This window comes from Nelumbo nucifera, chromosome 5, assembly GCF_055504915.1.
Source record: "Nelumbo nucifera cultivar China Antique chromosome 5, China Antique-T2T, whole genome shotgun sequence".
Taxonomy (NCBI): domain Eukaryota; kingdom Viridiplantae; phylum Streptophyta; class Magnoliopsida; order Proteales; family Nelumbonaceae; genus Nelumbo; species Nelumbo nucifera.
The window spans coordinates 1,911,718-1,933,551 of record NC_142653.1 but is presented as its reverse complement, the minus strand read 5'-3'; the positions used below and the strand labels follow the sequence as shown (position 1 = coordinate 1,933,551).

The 21,834-nt window shown below is 36.3% G+C and overlaps 2 protein-coding genes across 3 annotated transcripts; both read right to left on the bottom strand.

Annotated features, from left to right (window-relative positions):
• Positions 1-1,464: 1,464 nt before the first annotated feature.
• On the bottom strand, positions 1,465-7,617 carry LOC104603749 (serine acetyltransferase 2-like). Its single transcript, XM_010267866.3, has 10 exons — positions 7,187-7,617; positions 6,467-6,664; positions 6,277-6,336; positions 4,884-4,979; positions 4,744-4,768; positions 4,105-4,199; positions 3,571-3,737; positions 3,387-3,460; positions 2,199-2,258; positions 1,465-1,654 (listed from the first exon to the last, which is right to left on the bottom strand). The coding sequence occupies exons 1-10, from the start codon at positions 7,454-7,456 to the stop codon at positions 1,629-1,631; spliced, it is 1,071 nt and encodes a 356-aa protein (XP_010266168.1). The 5' UTR covers positions 7,457-7,617; the 3' UTR covers positions 1,465-1,628.
• A 7,142-nt stretch (positions 7,618-14,759) lies between these two features.
• LOC104603750 (G2/mitotic-specific cyclin-2-like) lies at positions 14,760-18,613 on the bottom strand. Of its 2 annotated transcripts, none has more exons than XM_010267867.3 (12): positions 18,386-18,613; positions 18,135-18,198; positions 17,850-17,982; positions 17,687-17,743; positions 17,544-17,589; positions 17,296-17,448; positions 17,090-17,215; positions 16,225-16,314; positions 15,826-16,047; positions 15,641-15,739; positions 15,345-15,523; positions 14,760-15,247 (listed from the first exon to the last, which is right to left on the bottom strand). In XM_010267867.3, exons 2-12 carry the CDS (start codon positions 18,187-18,189, stop codon positions 15,103-15,105), a joined length of 1,305 nt encoding a protein of 434 aa, XP_010266169.1. In that variant the 5' UTR covers positions 18,190-18,198; positions 18,386-18,613; the 3' UTR covers positions 14,760-15,102. The 2 variants fall into 2 exon arrangements, with proteins under 2 accessions (XP_010266169.1, XP_088744937.1); XM_088888811.1 differs by having other exon boundaries at positions 16,976-17,215; positions 18,386-18,610.
• Positions 18,614-21,834: the final 3,221 nt, after the last annotated feature.

The window sequence follows — 21,834 nt, the reverse complement described above, 5'->3', positions numbered from 1 at the left end:
TAATTACGGTGAAAGGTGAAAGCTCTCTCTTAATTTATTCTGTAAGGTATCTGCTTCAATTGGGATCTACTCAGTTGCAGTTACAAATCAAACATGTTTTGTTGGGAACATATTCAAACTCTATCTACTTACTGGGTGTCACTTCACCTTACATTTGTCAAATCATGATGAGCACAAAGATTGTTCCCCGTGTACTCTGGCAGGAAAATATCTTTAGGGGTGTCAATTGGACTGGATTTGGTCCAATTCGATCCAGTCCAATGTGAGTCCATTATAAATGGATCAGGTCCAATCCAATTCAATGAATGTTTTGGACCAATTTGGACCGGTCTAATTCAATGTCTGTACCACCCAATCTGTTTAAATTCATTTTGATTTAGATTGGTTTCAACTCAAACCCGATCCATTGACACATATATTCTTTATCTTATATTAATGGACTAGATATTGGCTTAATCCAACCCAATCCAATATAAATTTGTTACAGATGGACCAGGTCCAATCCAATCTGATAAATATTTTGGACCGGATTGGTCCAATCTAATGTCTTGTTGGTCCACCAATCCGTCCAAATTGATTTTGGACTGGACGGGATCCAATCCAAAACCGGTCCATTGACACCCTTATTTATTACCCAAGGTTTAAAATTTGACACTCATGAACAAAAAAATTATGCGGTAAATACTCTTAATTTTCAGTTTTTCTTCAATTTGATATTCACAGATGGATTTTTGAAATAATCTCAATATTAAGTATTGATGACCTTCAACACTGATACAACACAATACAATTTTTTTTTTTCAGTTTTTCTTCATTCACAGATGGATTTTTGAAATACTCTCAATATTAAGTATTGATGACCTTCAACACTGATACAACACAATACAATGTGTGATACCTATGACACTTTAAACCTTGTAATATTACCACTTTGTCGGTTCATATAAGAAAAACAATAGATCACTCATGCTGAAAATGGGGTTAAAACTTAAAATGCCTTTTAATAGTTGATTTGAATTTTATGAAATTTTTAGAAGCACTTTATAAAATGCCTTCATAAAACCAAACACGGCCTTTCCTCATATTCTATCATAGCACTTTTATAAAATAACTTTTACAGAAGTACTTTATAAAAATACTTTAAAGAAAATATTTTTATAAAAGTATTTTATACTTCTATCAAACTACTTTTATTCATTCACTTTAGATTGGATATTTTAAAAATTTGAAAGAAAATGAAGGACAAAAGAGTCATGATTGCTTTTTTAAGTGCTTATTAGAGAAAAAGACCACCAAATGCCCAAATAAGCACTTGAAAAAATTGGATGCCGAATGCAAAAGTTATCCTAAAAATCATGGAAATAAAAGCTACAGAAAGATTTTACTCTATAACTGGATGCTGAACTCAAGTGATTTTAGTCCCAAGAATCTCAATCCCTCTTTTTCATATAATGAATTGATAAATTGTGGGCAAGGCGGGCAAGCTACTCAATTTTATATTGACTATATTTCCATATCTTGCAATTTTACATGTGACAAATAAAAACTTATTACATTAAGTATTGCTGGAAGAAGTCAAGACCACGTTTCAGCAAGGAATATCATCTGTGTGCCTTTGGAGTGCTCCATCATTTCTTTTCTGACTTGGGACGTCCTGCGAAACACCAAATCACGGATCAACTTAACAGAAGTATATGAGTGTGGGGAATACAGCAGGACATTTTAACCATGATGGGAAAAAGAATTGTATTGAAACTGGTTTTCTATAAGAAAAAAAAAAAACTCAAAGAGGTTTAGCACTCCCCATGCAAGGAGGGGTTTTTATACTCAAGCTGGGCAACATGAAACTGCAAGGTCGGGCATGAATTGCAAGCCAGCATTGAAAAACATGCACTTGTTTCATGGGAATACTAACTGAATGTTTTTACTTTCTGCAAACCTCCATGCTTATGCACATGAGCACATCAACCTTGACAACCAATGCCATGGTCGTAAACCATCTGACCACTTCTTTCTGGATGGTTGCAAAATCTTGGATGATGACCCACAGAAGGGAAGGAAGCTAGAACAGGCCTTGTATCTACATACACATTTAATACTGCACTTTTGGACCAAGCAGAAATCTCATAACCTTTTTCCGCTATTACAGGAAGTCACACAAAATTGCATTTTCAGATAACTTCAGAGAACTAACTAACCATTGGATCGCCCATCCATATTGTTCTCAGTTGCATGCTGGAAAAACTCCTTCGTGGCATCTGTATTTTTGATAAACAAAAACATCAATAGATATGGGGATCAAAGCTGATAAACCACGATAATACATAGCATATGATCTGTTATATGCAACAGTTCAAGAAAGGTCTATATATCAAAATATAATTTGCCCAACCACCAAGCAAACCCAAATAAAGATGTGCTAAAAATCTGGGGCACATGCATAGGAATCCACACCCATACTCTCCAAACTTCTCCAACACCAAAACTGACACCATCTCAACCCCCTTGCCCCCAAAACCTCTTGTTATTGTTGTTTTTTTCCTTTTTTTTTTCTATGGTCAATCAAAAACCACCATAGAATGAAAGACCATCTCATGGCTCTAAAGAGGCGACTTTTAGGGTCAGTGAGCTTGATGCAGGAGCTAAAGAGTCAAAATTGGAATTTTATGATATTTTATGTATTTCTGTATTTTTGGACAGTAGGGGTATTTTTGTCATTTTTGCAAATTTCTGTGGGGTCCAATGATAGGGTTTAAATTGTCAATTTATAGTTTGTTTATGTTTAAAATTTCAGAGTCATTGCATAAGTAGGATTAGAGTTATTGAGTATTCTTTGAATTGAAATAGGATGTGTCAGCTTAGTTTGAGTCCTACTAAGATTATTAAGTCTAACAGTTTGACTCCTAAAACTATTATGAGTCTAACAATTTGACACCTACGATTATTATGACTTTAGAGTCTATAAATATGTATGGGTGTTTTACACAAAGGCAATGAAATTTATTGAGTTTTCTTCAGCTTATGCTAGCTATGGTGAGTGATTCCCATGCCCTAGAGTGATTCTAGGCACCCTGTGAGTGATTCCAGGTATTTTCTCTCTTCTTTCTCTCCTTGTTTTCTCTCTTATTCCTTCAAGAAGCCATTACAGCCATCAAGCCATAAATTTCTGATCAAGAAGACCATTCAACACTCTTTAAGGACTAGAACTGAGCTGGTCCTACATCAGAGCTCTAATCGCTTTTATGCATGACATGTGTCCCAGTGTTAACTGTGTCCATCCATTCTGAGAACAGCCATTCTCAAAAAAAAAAAAAAAAAAAAAAAAAAAACCTTAGAACAGCTTCTCAAACCGGTAAATCCTTATGATGTCTATACTTTTAACATACCATGCTTCATTGTTAGAGATGGGACTAGCTCTTTTACAAATCCAACCAACTTTGCTGGCGTTCCTACAACCATGCTATAAAGCCAAAACAGAAGATATGTCAAATCAATCAAATGCTCTGGTAACATACAGACTTATGCTTTATGTTTTCTCATATACCAAATACAGTATGAACTCTTTCATACCTGTGTGAAGGGATATCCTTCAGTACAAGTGAACCAGCAGCAACCATAGCTCCTTCTCCTATTTTAATATTGCCAAGTATAGTTGCATTAGCTCCAATCAGTGCACCTTCTCCTATTTTTGGATGACGATCTCCAATTTCCTTCCCAGTTCCTCCTAATGTCACACCCTGTGAAAACTTAACTATCATAAGTTGATCCGGTGGAAGTACAAAATGAAGGTACTCCTAAGTGGGCATGTAGTTTAAAGTATGCTTAGTAAAGGGCATAGACAATCATATTAAGGGCATACTCTACATTTTTACATACATTATATTTGTATCTGCAAGTTTAGATTGTATCAACACCATCCAGTATTAATAGAACAAAATTCTACACCCATAATCTTTTGTTACTCCAAAATGGCTCTAAGAAAATTAATAGACACCAAGTTCTCATAGAGAAGAATGTGATTTAAAAATGCTTATTCCATTAAAAAACTGCCTGATAATGAAACATTTAAAATTTACACAGAAGTGAAGGATGAGGTTCACTTGCCTGCATTAATGAAACTCTATTTCCTACAACAGCAGTCTCACCAATAACCACACCTGTTCCATGATCCAATAGTATTCCTTGTCCAATTTTTGCAGCTGTGTAGAAGCATAACATATGGCAAAAATAAGTCTAGCCACTTATGAATGAGAACAAAACACAACTCTTAAAGCATTATGAAGCAATCTATCTGACAAGATAACTTTAAACATGGTAAAACACACTTCTAGCAGCCTATGTGCCATTAAAAGCAGAGCAGAACTTTTTGGCTATTAATAAAATTTTCTCAACAGTGCAAACACGTAAAATGGCATATAACTATAGTATCCATCATAAATCTTGTGAATAGAACTGCCAATGAGTCTGAGAACACCCTCCAATCCCCCAAAACATATGCGGATAAGGAGAAAAAGAGAAACAAGAAAAATTAAGTAAAGATAAAACAATAACTGTTTTACCCTCAAATGGTGAAATTTCCTAGTCCTCAAAATGCATAGCATCCATGCCATTTAAGAAGTTTTATCTATAAAGAGTTATTTATTAAATTACAAGACAATTTATTTCCCCTTTACACAAAATCAATCTTCCTCGTTATGAATGATAAATACAGGTGCAGTGGATGGGAGGTAATGAAAAGCATACCTGGGTGTATATCAACTGCAAAAACCTGGATATTAAAGAGATAAAACATAAATATAATAAGGAAGATTGCCTCATTGCTATAATAATCAAAGTTAGAAAAGCACATCTGAAAGCCTAAAACAATGCAGGCCAGAGATTACCTCACTTATTCTACTTTGCAGTGCCAAAGCCAAAACCTTCCGTCCTTGGTTCCACAAGGCATGTGCTACACGATATGATTGCAAAGAATGGTAACCCTGCAAATATGATAACTAATCATCATATTGGGTAGAATTCAATCAAAAAGTCCAACTCAATGAAAAGAAGGGGATCTTGTCAGCACAAGTGTAAAACATGCAACTACTTTAGAAAATTAATTTGGAATACTATATATCAACTTAGTGTTCTCTTATCTATACAATATCATGCAGTCCCTTCAATTTTGTCCACAATCTTAGATATACATAAATTAGAAATGAGTACCAATGTCAATTTTATTAACAACAACAGCAAAAGTAATAATACCAATAATAATATAATAACAATATCAATAACGATAATGAGAGATACAACTTATAGTTATTTGACAACAACGTGAGATATTAGGCTTTCTGTTGGAGAAACAGATATTGAATTTGTTCTCAACAACATTTTGCACATCCTAGCTGAGGTGGCAACTCTTGACAGGTTTACATGTTACTCCATGTTACCATTAGTCAACATGGCAAGCTTTCAAGGCTAACAACCTTCTGCCATGTAAGCAAAGAGACATTTTAACCCATGTTTATTATCTAAAGAAATTGAATAGTTTATGGGGCTAAATCAAGGCTTTCTATTCCTAGATAAGTACAATTTACTCCATACCCAATTACCCAATACCCCTACTGAGAGTATTAACTGAAGAGTTAGCTCCATCTAATCAAGATGTCCATTCTGGATACCAAGGAACTAGCTTCCTTAATAAGATGCTGCAGAGTCCAGGTGCTCAATGGCAAGACAGAACTAATGTAGCCAACCCCAAATAACAACCTGAAAGTCTCCCTTGACCTCTATCAGTTCAAAGTCCATTGGATACATCAACTTGATACCATTCGGCAGCGCCAAGAATGTTGTATTGAAGGGTACAAGTGTTGGAATTTACAAGTACAAGCTGCCAGACTTGGCAAGCCTGAAAAATTAGGATCGGAGGTCTTGGCAGGTATATTTTAACTTCTAAGTTCTAAATATTAGCTTTTATAAGAATCCTCTCGGGGTGTTCTTTTTTTTCTTCTCTCAGGTGTTCTTCTTCTTTGTTTCATAGGATTTAATAAAATTACCTATGTCAAAGCAGGCTGAAAAGACAAATCTTATCTTGCTATAACTCAAGAAGCTAAACAGCATCCTCTGAACAAGCAACATGTAGTTTTGGTGAGTTTCTTACATTACAGAAGTTCTGTTACATAGTCTGGTTTAGACACTCTTTGAACCAAACAGGATATTCATTATGATGTGCAACAAATACTAACTTTTTGATCAGTATGTGTTACAAATACCATTAAACAACAAAAATTTTACCTTTAGATATAACAAGGCCCAGCAATATGACAAACATGCAGGATCCCTGTCTTTAAATGCCTGCCGAAACAAGAAAAATTCACTTTCAAAAAAAAAAAAAAACAAAGGTTTCACCTAATTTGGAAAACAGAGGAGGCTGCTCAAAAAGCAGAGCTGAAACTAATATGCATTGAAAATAGCGGTGAATTACCTGCAAATCTAGGCGAATTGAGCGTTGAATACCTATATCATGCATCATTACATCGTCAAATATATCCATTAGCTGTGTAGCTAAGAGAGTAGGGTTCTGGAGTCGATTAGCAAGAACAAATCCCAAAGCTCGTTCCAAACAATTATGTGACAAAATACTAGCATACAAGAAGCTGCTCAAAATCGGCTCCTTCTCTGCCTGAAATGGGTACAAAAAGGGAGGAAATAACAATTATCCAATATTTTCTTATATGCTGATAACATTGTGCAGTCAAACTGTCAAAGTTAATAATCACATGTTCAATGAACTAAAAAGAAAAAAAAAAAAAACTGATGAAGCAAAAGGCAATACGTACAGAAGTCTTTATATTCATATAACCGAAATACTAAGCACTCAAAAGCCGAGTAGTCAAGGTCAAGCTAAAACCATGTTCTCTTGGTTCATTCAGTATGCAAAGTCCCATAAAGACCTCATCGTTGCATCACTCAATTATTTCATGCATGAACCATCACCGCAATTCTGCGAGTTGTTTTCCAACTTAAAGCGGTATCTACGATAGTATTCTACACCAAAACTCTACTAAAATCGCTCCAACCTTCGAAAAGTAAATAAGTAAACTAATGAAAACACTCCATTAATCCGATATCTCATGATCCGAACAATTTAAATAAAGGATGTCATTTTAAAGTCATTTACAAATAAGTCGAAGATCAGCAGTACCTCCGACTTTGCCTCTGCCATCACTTCATCCCAAATTGGATCGGTCATGGATGGATCGAAATTGTTGATCAACGAAATTGAATTCATGTCGGAGTTAGAATTTCCCATCGCATAAACAGGAAACGTCCTCTCGAGACGATATTCCATGGATTTTGAATCAGAAATCTTCATCTTTCCTTCCTCCCCCTTCCCCTCTTCTTCTTCCAGAACAAGGCAGGTAGAGAGCGTTCGGAAGAACGGTGACCTCCTCTCGTCGCTGGCACAGGCCATTTGGAATCAGTGAGAAAGCATGAAAACCCTAAGAGGGGAAAAGGAGAAAGAAAGAGAAGCAGAAGCTCATGCAGCAGATGAGCAGACTCGTTTCTTCTCGTCGAGTTATTATTTCCTATCAGCAGAAGAATGAAAAAAGTGAGTGGAGACCAGATAATAACGTTTGTGAACACCGACCCAATGGTTTTCTAAGGTTCTGAGCTCTCGATGTCACCGTGCCACCAGTACTTTTATTGGTGTGAAATGACAATAATAACCTATCTTTTCTTCGTGTTCGTGTGTCGATTCTCCAAAGTTCATTTTTCTATCAGAATTGGTATCTGCTCCTCACAACGACCATACAGGCACATCCCACCGTGCATTAGAAGCATTTTCCATAAATAATAATATATAAGTAAAAAAAAATATTCCCAATACACGGTGGGATGTATTTGTAAGATCTATGTGAGGCGCCACTTGTGAGGAGCAGATCGGTCTCCGTTTATCACTTGTCATTCCATCATGACTATGACCACTGCGATCTGCGAAATTAATTGCCCAAGCAAAAGTACTAAAAACTACTAGCGGATCATCAAGCAAACAGAAAAGCAAAAAACTATTTAACGATAAAATATAGCTAAAGCATAAAGTAAAGGACGTAGGTCTCATTGACGCCACCGGAAGATTCTCCTTCTTTTCAACGCTTTCGTTTGTATGTACTTTGTCGTTTATTTATTCATCTTCCGTGGTGTTAAAGATGTGTACGTATCTGCAACCAACAAAAACACTTCCAACATTTCCCCGACATGGCACTGCAACCATATATGGAGAGCATTTTCCTCGTCTCTCAAAATACGGTTGCAATGGAAGCAATGTCTTTGTTTGGTATTGTTTTCTAAGAAACAGCCTTGTTTCGTACAATGTCTTAGAAATCGGGAAAGTATGATTTGGAATAAGTTAAATTTAATGTTTTTTGGAAAAATAGTGTATTGTTACCGATAATGCAATGATGTGGTATTATTTTGGACTTTGGATAATAAGATCAATGCTAAAAACGTTACTATCAGAATTTGTATCAAATAAAATCAATACTGTTTTCTCAAAAAATACCTATATGATAGCATCGGTTTCAAACAAAAAATAAATACCGTTTTTTGAAACATTAGGGGATGTTTGGAACCGTGGCCATTTTTCAAAAAAACGGTATTACATCAAATCCACATAGGCATTTCAACAAGTGCATATGTATCTCATTGTTTGGTACAGTCGATTATAAAAAAATCGAAAGTCTTGCAAGCATAAACGTTTTTTCTTGAAAATCGATCCAAAAAAGTGTCCATACTTCCAAACATCATGTAAGATGTTCCCAATACCATTTTTCTCAAAAAACAGTTCAATGTTACCAGCACGGTGCCAAAGACCAACCGAAACGTTGTTGGGACCGTTGGTGACTGATCCAAACTCGTTAAAGATGCCTGATCCGGCAATAAAGCGCCTTCCGAAAATGCCCTTTTTTTATTCTTTCTCCCTATAGGCTTCAAGAAAATATTCTTTCTTCTCATTTATTTTGAAAAGAGCGCCACGACCCGCCGCGACCATGAGTCCATGACCATACCTTTATCATTTTATATCAAATCTGGCTTTTTTTCTAAGATGTAATCAAGTTGCTGTTTAACAAATGAAAGGATACAACTTTTTTGACGAATTTGATGGAGCACATTCGCCTTGAAATGAAAAATCACATTTGTTTATTGGGTTTTCCATGACCATAGGAATTTCACAAAAGTTTTAGGGGGCATTTGGGAGGTGGTGTTTCGTTGTCCTTGTGTTTAGTGATATTTTTTTACTTTGAAATGCTATCAATACAAATTGCTATTATTGCTCAAATCTTAGAAAATATTTTTCATATACATGCATTTTTTTAATTAAAATAATACTCGTATTTCTTATAAATTTGTATTGATCAGCTCAAAATGTAACATTAATATAATACTACTGTACCAAACACCCCCTTAATATTGGTTATCAACTTGGAGCAACTCACATTGGTTAAAAGTAAAAAGATTTTTTTTTCTTTGGGCAGAAGACAAAAGAGTGGATGTAATAGAAAATAAGAAATGATTTAAATGCTCAAAATTTAACAATAAACATAGAATTGGATAGAACAAAATGGCAAATAGAAGTCGGGGAGCCATCCACCCCCGCTATGGGAGACTGGATCTGCTCCTCACACCCGGCGTCTCACAAGTGCCTTACACGCACATCCTACTATGCATTGGGAATATCTCCCGTGAATATTAGTTATTACTCACAGGAGATGTTACCAATGCACAGTGGATGTGCATTTGAGACGCCCATTTGTAAGGAGCAGATCCCGTCTCCACTATGGAATCTGCTGCCAATAATACACTCTCAACATGTCCCAACAGGCCACTTCATCCACACATCGGGAATATCTTCCCCATGAATGAAGAGACTGGATCTTCTCCTCACATAGGGCGCCTCACACGCACATCCTACCATGCATTGGAAACATCTCTAATACTTATAAATTATTTTTCATGGGAGATGTTCTCAATGCACGGTGTGCATGCAAGGCACCCAAGTGTGAAGAGCAGATCCTGTCACATGAATGAAAGGGAAATGTTCCTAATGTAGGATTGCTGACCTGTTGGGAGTCTTTTGTTGGTAGCAGATCCCTGGCCCTCATTCCCATATAGTTACAATAAAGCTTAGATGATGATTTGCTATTGAATTTCATCAAAAAACATAAAGGTTCTCATACCTCATTTATCTTATACCTTTACTCATATATATAATGCCAATATATGCCTTAAATCAGATTATCAGACCTATAAATTTAAATGTTTTTACAGAAAAAAAAATACTTTCAAATCTAAATATTATTTCATCTACTTACTTTTCTGTTTTTATTTGCAATGTGCATGGCACGTGCCTTTCCACTAGTAGAACTTACCAGTGCTTCAAATAACAATAAAATATTATATTCCATTTTATGCGATATATAACACCAATGATCTAAGTTGAAGATTGAAATGCTTTGATGAAAAACTATGTTTTTTTGGGTACTTTATACATAGCGATGTCAATTGGACCGGATTTGGTCCAATCCTATCCAGTCCAATGTGAGTCCATTATAAATGGACCAGGTCTAATCCAATCCAATGAATGTTTTGAACTAATTTGGATTGGTTCAATTCAATGTCTGGATTGTCCAATCTGTTAAAATTCATTTTGATTTAAATTGGTTTCAACTCGAATCTAGTCCATTGATACATATATTCTTATCTTATATCAATGGACTAGATATTGGCTTAATCCAACCTAATCCAATATAAATTTGTTACGGACAGACCAGGTTCAATACAATCTAATAAATATTTTGGACCGGATTGGTCCAATCCAATATGTCTTGTTGGTCCATCCAATCCGTCCAAAATTGATTTTGGCCTGAATGAGGTCCAATCCAAAACTGGTCCATTGACACCTACCCCTTACATATGGATCAAATCCAATCCAATGAATACTTTGTACCATTTTGGACCAGACCAATTCAATGTTTGGAGTTCAAATTGGTTTTAATGGACCGAATATTGGTTCAATTTGATCCAATCCAATATAAATCCATTACAGGTGGTTGGATGAATCATGTCCAATCCAATCCAATAAATACTTTAGATCATTAAGTCTTGGCTGGTCCAATTCATTATGTTATTGGTCCATCCAATTCATCCAAATTGATTTTGATTTGGATGGAATGAGGGAGTCCAATCTAAAAGGGGTTCATTAATACCGCTACTTGTACATAAGAACCTCACAGATTGAACAATCCCTTCTTTTTCTTTTCTTTTTCTTTTCTTTTTCTTTTTTTGTGGAGGGAGGTTGATAGAGCAGATCCCATTGATCAAGAATCCCATGATATTTTTTCAGATTAATGTGGGAACTAGGGAAAGTTTATTTTCCTGGGTATCACTTCCTAGGTGGGTAAATAACAAGGTTTTTAAAACCAAACCGGATAGCGAACCAGTCAAGGGTCCAATTCCCGAGTTGAATGGTCTGACCATTCTAACCGAATGGACGACCCGTTTTGACAAAAAAATAAAAATGGCCAAACCATTGGAGGGTTCGACCACCCGAGTCAGTGGTTTGTTGACCAAATCAACGGTTTTTGGCGAAATAACGGTTTTGGGGTAAAATGGAATCAATCACTTATCCAGTTCCCAGTTTTCCAATTCAATTGTCCGGTCCAATTTTGAAAACCATGGTAAATAACTTTCTCACCAGGAAAAAATTTCCAACACTTGAATGGGACAAAAATGCTCCTTTTAATAATGGATTTTTATGGTTAAAATGATCATTTACTTCTTTTACTTGGGAAATAAAAGAATATGGATAAATACACTTATTTGAGAAAATAAGTAAGTAACCATATTTGAGATCAAATATGGATGAAAATCATACGGGGCCTTAAGAATATGGATGAAAATCATACGGGGCTTTAAGAGAAAGTAAGTAACCATATTTGAGATCAAATAGAAAGTAATCATGAAAAGCTTAATAGAATTTTTCTCTTAATTGGGATCTGTGTGATAGAAAGATGCACTGAACGTTAATGAATATATGTAACGGTTATCAACAAATAGAATGTTGTTTAGTTCAATATATCCTATAGGGAAATATTCATGATTAAATTTCTCCATTAGGGACGAACACAAGGTGGAGCGAAGAGAATGACTAAAAAGCAACAGCAGACAACAACAGTTGTTTGTGTACCCGGGGCCCAACAGTGCAGAAGAGATCAAAGCAACTTTTTGAATAGAATAATGCACCTGACCACAAAAATGACCAGATACATGGTGTGATGAAATATGCCTAAAGCCTAATCAAGTATATTCGTTTTTTTCTAACTAAATCAAATTAGCTTGGATCTGAAGCCCACTGGACCTTAAATTTGTGTAATCAAACTAGCTTTTTTCACTTTTCCTGTGACTCTAGATTCTTATCTATATCTATATATAAGAGGAAAGTGTGGAGACCAGAATCTCCCACCATATTGATCACATGAAGCCCTTCTCCCTCTCAATTCTTACAAGTGCGGTTGAAAAGACAAAAATAGTCATCCGTTTTTATATGAATACTTTTTTTGATAAATTGTCTTCAAGGCTGTGTTTGGAAATGATGCAAATATGTAGAGTATAAAATGGTTCATATAAATTGCAAAGTTGGGTTAGTTTTACACTGACAAATTTGTGTTTTTACTAAACTGTAATGGATGCAAACACAAATTCTAATAAAGTATATGCCTTTTTTTTAATCAAAAGCCCACTTGAATGCAAATTTACTTCTTTTTTTTATCAATATTTATTGATGTACTTTTACATCTTATTATCAATGTAAATATGCACTGGAATCATTTGCCAATGCATAAATGTAATGTTGTTAAACAAGGGCAAAAGTGAACCATAGTGCAAATTTACCCTGAATTGGGATTTACACTCCATTTGCATCGTTTCCAAACACAGCCTAATGAGTGATTTCATACTACTATTAATGACGAGGGAATGTTATTGACTTTTAACAACATAAGTGCCCAACAAAATTTTATATTCACCTCTCATTTCTTAAGAATACAAATAGATGATTTGAAAAGTCATCGCGTAGAAGAGAAAAATGGGATTTGTCATGTGATCCTCGACTTCTATCATTTTAGCATTCGAGGTCAGGTTCCCACATCTCTTTTAATCCGCTAAAGATCCTTAAAATAGTGTCACCTCAAAAAAAAAAGCCAAGAAAAATGCACTGTCTTAGAAATTAGAAACTAATTTCTACTTCAGTTCATCTACATCTTTAGGCTCAGTTTGGAAGCAGTACAAATGCAAATATGTACAGCATAAATACATACAAAACAATACAAAATATAAGGTTTTGCACTCTACATATTTGCATTTGTACTCCTTCGAAACTCAGCCTTAAGGTTTCTTTTGTTATTGCAAATTGTATTATGAATGCCTTATTTGGGGCTCTGTATTGCATTTTAGAAACCCATTTTCTGTAATCTGTTCTTAGATTTAGACGTCCAAAGCTAGATGGTTGTATATGGTTCCCATTCAATATGGCTTCTTTCTGAGGTCAGTCACTATCTTGAACCATCGGATTTCTGTTTGAAAGTCTCAATATGCCTGTTGATCTTAGTGTTTGCAGTGAGCTGAAGGGTTACCTTTTCAATTTATTACAGCGTGACTGGTTAGCCCTCTTCCTTACTCATCTTTTGTGATTGTTAAAATGAGCTTAGTGAATGCATTTACCTTAATTAATTTACTCATCTTTTGTTTTTTGATGTTTTTAATTTTTTCCTTCTATTTTAAAATTTGAATGGATAATGTGGGGTTTAGAGTAGAGTGTTGAGGATGAACCTGTTGTGTTTGGTAAAGGGAAGATACTAAAATGCATTATTTTTGTCCCTTGAATTCTCATTATTTTTTTTATCCAAAATACAGCCTCATAATTGTTGTTCACTTTTAGATATATATCGTGTGTTAGACCAAATGCTATTACATGTGGAGGACTTTTAGAAGTCTATTTTTTTAATGGATAAAACTATCAGAACGCAGTTTGCTATTACCTTACTCCTATATGAATACCCTTCCTCTTGCTTGCTCTATCTTTCATGTAAAGTGGACGCCACATCATTTTACTTTCTCCAAGTAAAAGTAAACCATAATTTACTTTCATCCCATTTGCACTCCCTTGCACTACAGAAAGTTTTATTTGCATTGATGCAAATGCATGAGAGTGCAAACGGACTGAGTTCATTATAGTTTTTGCTTTTGCTTTGGATTTATCTTTATCTTGTTGTGGTATCATAGTCAGACGCTATCATGTTTACTCTGCAAGTAACATAACATAGTGAGTAAAATATTCTGTTCCCCACCCATAACTTAAATAATGGATATGACACTCATAAGGCTTGATGATGATGTACCCCTAGGTTTTTGAAATTGCTCTACACTTGCCTCATGTTGTCACATTAGTCTCTTTCGTGATGACAACTTTGGCATTTTCAATTATATGGGTGCCATCTTTAGTTTACTTTGTCTATTATGACATTTAAACCGAGTAGCTTGAAGATGACATGGAGGAGTGGGTGGGACTGGGGTATTTGATTGTCATTCGTTTCCTTTGTGCCAATAGAAAGCTGCATGATCTTTGTAGTGATTGATAACTGATGCTTTTCTGCAGGTTTTACTCTGGTGTTCTTGGTATGGAAATCCAATGAGAAAATAACATAGAGATAACAGCTGTATTTTACTCTGGTGCCAATCGAAGGCTTTTCTGCATGATCTTTCTTATCATATTCACAAAAAGACAAATTGTCTGAGAATAAGTTCATAAATAAAACACAGATATAAAGGAAATAGAAAAAAAAAACAAAAAAAAAGGGTAAAGTAAAACAGTTATGGTTTGGCGTGATAGCATCCAAGTATGTTAAAGACATGCCACAAAATAAATAGTTATGTGGCAACAAAACAAATCCCACCAAGACTGTTGTTCGTTTTCAGAGGGCAACTTCTGTTGCACAACTGCACCCTTGAAAAACTAAATTTCACACAAAATGAGTCATTTTGGGGCCACTGACTCATTTTTAGTTAGAGTCTTGTCTCTAAGAGAAAGTGAGCTGGTTCAATCTTTGCTGCATAACCAAACTTAGATGTACTGTACTTCCTGTAGACCCCCGTAAGCTTCCCAGATCCTGCTTTCTTATGAAAAGTAACCATCAATCTAGAGCATTCCCTGAAAGCATAATAATAAACAACACTTCATAAATAGGACATCTCTTGACCCATAAGAAGTAGTGCAACTTGTTGAAGGAAATGCATGGATCACTCACAGAAGCTGATCTTCTGAGTAGCTAGTATGCCACTCACTGGTTTTACTCCACTGCTTATAGCCACTAAGAGTACACTGAGCAGTGTAGATTGCAGCTGCAGCTAAATGAGATGGTCGGAATTTGAGCGTTTCATACTCAACCAAGCAAAGTTCAATCAGGAAGAAGGAGAGAAGCTCAAGCTGGTTCAAAGTCACAAGTAAATCCTCATTAAGATTATTTTGCTTAAGTTTAGCTGGTCCAAATTAAATGGGCATCCACAGATTAAAGGTGATGTGTGAAAGAATATTAATAATAACCTTCTTGTCAGATTGAGCCACCTTGAGGAACCTTCTCATGAAAACACAAGGAGTTGGGACAGACATGTTGAACTGTAAAGTGTTGACCATCAATTTCTCCTGCAACCATGGGAAGCTGTTTTTACTTTACTATTTTTGAAAATTAACTAGCAGTGGTGCCCCATTGAGGGGGTCAGGAAAATTACCATCTCAAGAATTTCCTTCCTTGTGTAAGCCTTGTCAGATATTAGAATTAAATCATCCACAACAGGAACAGAAACTTCCTCATATTTGCACGCTAAAAGCATGGCTGTCACCCCTACCAGCTGAAGCTTCTTTCTTACCACTGTTTCCCGTGCTAAGAATCTATCTATCAGATTGACAGTAAGGAATAAAGTCTCATCCACGAGTTCAAACTTGTAGTGTACCTGTGAGATTTGTTTAAGTAAATTAGTAACCCTTGAAAGGTGCCCAATTTGGTAATCTGCCACGCGACTTCCACCAACTATATCAGGGGGATCAAACATTACCAAAGGCTGGCTATAACCATATGTCCAATTATTCTCATTCCAGGAATCAGGCCACTAGGACACAATTTTATATACCTCAATTAGCCAATCAATGAGAATAGCCCTCATTTTCTGGTTGATGTCGAACTGTTGCATCATATAGTTTGGTGAGACGCAGCTACAATTCTGCACAGACATGGTTTTGTAAGTTAATCAATCTCAATTCTCAAATTAGTTTATCAGAGCTCTTCTCCTCTAATGTTCAGTCCAATCTCCAAAATTTTGCACCATCTGCCATCCATCGGACGAGTCCCTGACTGGATGGAATGGAACTGTCTGACTTGATCGGATTTTCCATCTGAAAATATAATAAGCAATAATATGATCACATGCTTGGGCGGGTCATTAAATTTCCATCTGAATGGAGTGCCCTCTGTTTATTAAAAAAAATCAAGGGAATGTTCGAGGATATGCCCCCACCACTATTGGATGGAGTATGGATGGTGAAGTGTCCTAGTGCTAGATCAATTGCCAAGGCTGCAAACTGAATCGAATCTTATCCATCATACTAAATTTGAATATCATATATGATTAATAAATTAAATTAAAAATTATCAAAGTGTTTCATATTGTTAATAAAATGAACTAGAAATGACGTGCATATATCATGAACAAATTTACAAATGATTTTCAACATTGAAACTAACTTCACAAATAGATGCATATATAAGCATATTTTCAATACTATGGGATTGGAGGATCCATGTTAGATCCAATTATAAATAAATCAAATTTGGATCCCTTAATTAAATTTAAATTCGGACAAAGACACCATATGCAACCCCACCTTGCATTGAGACAAGAAAATATTATCATGGTTACTCAATAATTTGAGGAGATATTCTGGATGAAGCATGTGAAAACCATGTTGTTTTAAACAGAGGAGCCAGTGAAGGGTCACCTCAGTTTTTCTGTAGTAAGAATAGATATCTTCAATGTATTCAACAACTGCAAGTGGGTTCTTTTTGTCACCACTGTCGATGTCCATTTCAGGCTCCGTCACTATATCCTCCATTTCCACCTCTTCCTACAAGATTTAAAAGCAAAGTTGATGCTTCATGCTTCCACCGACATGGCCAGAAATCCATATCAAAGTGTTTCACATACCATCTGGTCAATTTCATCCAGCATGTCTTCAGTGTGATTGACGAACATGGGAACAGGTAAATCATTAGCTCCTTTATAATCATCCACATCTATGATAGTACAATCTTGGGACACGCTTGGATTCACAACCGGCGGGATTGGTTTTTTGACCTCCTTTAAACAAAATGCGAAAAGACCAATTACTATGATTAAGCAATGCAAAAGCAACAAATTGTCTTTTTTTTTCTTCAGTAGTATGAAGGATGTACCTCGGGACAAGATTGCTGCCTACTGGCCATTTGAGCAGCAAATTTCCTAAACAAAGATTGTAAACCAATTATGATAGCTCCTCCATGAAAATAAATACAAGCAATTTCCTACAAAGAAATGAAAACAAAGGTTTATTTTCCACCTTGTAATTGGTCGATGAGCCGGAAGGAGTGGGTTCTTATCACAGATTGCATGTTTTCTGAGTTACAGATAACTAAAATTAGAATATCAACTAAGAAAAGACGAATTAGTCCTGACTAGATTGAGAGAAAGAATGGACTTTAGAATAGGGTTTAAGAAATTACTCTGATAGGGCTCTCTTATTGACCAAAGGAGGGTAAGGGTGAGCTCCAACTAAATTCCGATTAATGTTCCTCAGAGCTCTTCGGTTATATCCGATCTCCGGGACGAACTTACCATCTCGCATTGGAAGCCCACCTTTTAATTAAAAAGAAAAAGATGAAAAATTCATAATAATAGAACTTATTTTTTTACAGATAAAATCATAGTTTCAGATAAAGTGTTTGATGGCTTTGCTCTTTCCATTCCCCTTCAAAAATAAAATAAAAACTAAAACACGATCATAATACCTTGCAAATTTGCAGGTCTTAAAACTCCTGGGTTGTTCTCATCTGATCCAACCATATTGATTATCTACAAGAACAATTAACAAGAAGAAACAATCCAAATATTTTTAGGAAGAAGAAAACGAGAAAAAAAAAACTAGAAGAACACTAAAACCCCCGGAACTAACTCAGGTCATGTAAAATAGAAATGCAAACAAGAATAAATTTCAACAACCAAAACCGACATCATAAAATCGTAGACGACGATCACCAACCTACAGAAAACCCCCTAAATAACCCTTTTCGATTTCGACTGGCCGAACTCCGGCGGTGAACGCCGTCAATCTGACCAGAATTGCAAACTCGAAGAGAGAGATAGAGACTACTCATAAAACTCCATTCAGAGGAGCAATGGAGGCATTTTATCTTGGAGTCTCTTCTCTTCTTTCCGGTTATTTTAGGTTTCTGGCTTGTCAAGGAAAAAAGAAAACGAAATCAATACCGAAACACAGTCGGAAATAATGGATATAATGTCCGCATATGATATCTTTTTCTAAAACCAACGGCTAGTGAATGGTGCCCGTTGGATCTTGGGAGGGAAAGTCACGTTGATCTTAGAGATCTCAACGGTTACCTAGCTTTCAAAATTTTGAGTTCTCTCTCTTCATCTTTATTTGGAAAGCGAGTTCTATCGTTGGCTGGGTGGGAAAGTAGGATGGGCTCTTCTTTCAGACTCTCAATAGAGCAAACTGGGTGCTCTTTGCCACGTCGCACATTAGGGCAAACTAAACTGCAATGAATGCCCTCCCGGAAATCAGCACCTGTCCCATGAGTAAAAGATATTGACTCACCATTAAATAAAGTGTTTTTTTATTGGGGTAAAAGTACGGTGGGGCTAAAACATTCTGACGTGGATTGATCAGCCATTCTCCCTTTTTATTGTTTAGTCCACCCCAGAAATCTGAGCCCCACCGTACAGGTGGGATGAATCTGACCGTGGATGAATGTCAAATCCATGGGCAAGATGTGATTTATAGGGAAGCTACTAATAGATTAGGAGGGGGTTGTAATTTTAGATTTCTAAGGTGGAGTGCAGTCTACTTATCCCTTAAATAAATTTCACTTAAAAGACCACATCTCTTGGAAAATCATTGAAATATATATTTTTTTTTTAAATTCCGGTATATATATAAGTTTGTCCAAGATGATTCACTGTAGAGTTTTTAATTAAATACAGCCAAAGGGCAAATTTCTTAAACTACCCTTATGGTTTAGTTAATTGACTAATTCTACCCATACTGTTTACATATTGTCTTAAAGTATCCTCAAGTTTTCTGACAATTGACTAAAATCTCCTTTCCGTTACACTTTGTTCACACGTGATTATTATATTTTTCAAAATTCCTAAAAATACCCTTTAAGCACCATCTAAAGCCACTTCTCCTCCTATCAAACGAAAATATTCTATTTACCCTCACAATGTTAATCGCCATTCCTCTTCTTCTTCTCTTAGAGGGTTTTCATAGGAAGTTGTGCTACTTTAATACGAGTGTGATGGTGATTGATCTAGTAAGATGGAGGTAGGGCAATTACTGGAGGAGAATATAGGGGATGGCTGGCTGGAATTACAGAAAGAGAGGAGGATTTACGAAATGGGTTCGCTTCCGTCATTCCTACTTGTTTTTGTTGGAGATTTTGAAGCTATTTGGAGGTCTTTGCATCCTAGTCCAATAAGTTTGTTGTATTGGAGTAACAAAGGAAAACCATAGTTTGCTGATAGAGAAGCTATCCCCTTGACCCAACCATGCCCAGGCCACCTCCATCCTTCCATCGACAAAGCTCTTCTCAACAAGCTATCCCCCCTTTACAGAGATGTTAAGCTTTTCCACCATAAGCAATAAACAAGGAAAACAAAAATCGGTCATGCCTTAGTTAAGCCACTAGTTCCTTCTATTTTTCAAGAATTAAAATGAGTGTAATGCTTCTTTTGCATCTTATGGAATTGGACGAAACCTTGTCCTGAAATTAAAATTTTCAAGAACTACACGAGAACTTGGTGTTAGTGAGGACGGTGCAGGAGTTCGAGTGGAATGCTCACCCCTCCCAATTCGACATCTCGCACGGGTTAGGCTTGAATTTTTAGGCTTCATATTGGTCCCATGCCAAAACTTTTTTTGGGGCATGACTAAATTTGTGTTAGACTTTGGTTGTCGCCTCGGTAATCTGCGTCTAACCCAACCTGAGCCCATTTAACATTTTATGATGATATATATTTACATATTATTGTGTTATGTATTTATAATATATATTAGTTATAATATATTTATATATTATATATATTAGGAAAAATTCCCAATCAATACCATGTATTTTGGCTCGAGTGACAATTTGGTCCCCAAATTTTAAAATATGACGATCCAATACTCGAACTTTCAATTTGTGATAATTTGATACCCGGCATTAATTCACTTTCAGTCACGGCATAAAAAGACGTAAATATCCATCTCATTTTCGATAACCAAGTTTAAATCATTTTTGAAATGACAAAAATGACCTCAACTATAATAGCATTCTCTTCGAGTGGAAACCAATGTTCACTGCTTTAACCTTTCGAAGAACAGAGTTCTCCCTGCCGGTGCTAATAATCGAAATATGGCGCCAAAAAGCTCAAATCAGGGGAAAAACATTGCCGGAGAGCATCATACGAACCATTTTATTGGAAAAATATCGCCAGAACAGAGAGCATTTGTCGCCATTAGAAGTGTTTTTAATCCCACCGTCGTCAGAGAAGAGAACGCCTGTTGCTGGCGCCGGAGAAGACAAACAAGGTTTTTATATAGCATGAGCAAACATTCTTGGATTCAACTTCCATCAGAAGAAGATGAGCATATAGGCATAGAAATCTTCCCTAAAGCCATAACCTCATCAGTTAACACCTCCCTGGTTACTTGTTTTTTTTCACACTCCACATGGTAACATGACAGGGCTAGACAACACCAAGAGGGAACGAACTAACTCAAGCTTTACGGCAAACCTCTCTCTCACAGACCCGCCCGTCCTTCTTGGCTGCTTCCAGTCGTTCCTCAATTTGCTTCACATGCTCATCAGTGAAGGGATAGGTAGCTGCGCCGTGAGTCATTAGAAGAGCTCTCGCGTCCATGGTGACAGTCTAGCCACTAGGGTCGATGGCTATGACAGTAGGAATACCGTCGATCTTGAACCTGCAGCGAGACAGAGACTGCTTTCTCAACCACGGCATGCCAGAATAGAAATCATCTTGAACGACTTCTGGTCACGATCATCTTTGGCTTTGATTTCATGGTATGCCTCGATAAGCTTTGGTAGGAATGCGCGACAAGAGGGGCACCAATGTGCCAAGAAGTAAAGGAGAATGTTCTTCCAACAAGTCCGGACACCTAGACCTGAAAGAGCAAATCACCAAGTAATTAATTCCATACAAGAGACAGGGTTGGGAGTAAAACCACTAATAAGGGATCATTTTACTACCTTAGCATCATTTTTTCCGATCACAAAGTCTCGATCACCAGAGACCAAAATCGATTCCAAAGTCTGAGCTTCCTGTTTTGCCCTCTCTATCTCCGCAAGCTCTTCCAACTTCTCTGGCGAGAAGGGGTAAGCTAGAATACCATGATCTTCGACTAGTTCGGCAACGTTGGAATTGATAGTTTTTCCACCAGGGTAGGAAGAGTTCGAAGCTCGAAGT

Coding starts and splice junctions, on each gene's coding strand:
- LOC104603749 (XM_010267866.3), bottom strand. CDS start 7,456: ATGGCCTGTGCCAGCGACGAGAGGAGGTCACCGTTCTTCCGAACGCTC. Junction 6,665..7,186: donor TGGCAGAGGCAAAGTCGGAG/GTACTGCTGATC, acceptor TACCCATTTCAG/GCAGAGAAGGAGCCGATTTT. Junction 3,461..3,570: donor AAGGATATCCCTTCACACAG/GTATGAAAGAGT, acceptor TTGGCTTTATAG/CATGGTTGTAGGAACGCCAG.
- LOC104603750 (XM_088888811.1), bottom strand. CDS start 18,189: ATGGTTGGATCAGATGAGAACAACCCAGGAGTTTTAAGACCTGCAAAT. Junction 17,590..17,686: donor GCTCATCGACCAATTACAAG/GTGGAAAATAAA, acceptor ATCTTTGTTTAG/GAAATTTGCTGCTCAAATGG. Junction 15,524..15,640: donor TGGCTCAATCTGACAAGAAG/GTTATTATTAAT, acceptor ACTTTGAACCAG/CTTGAGCTTCTCTCCTTCTT.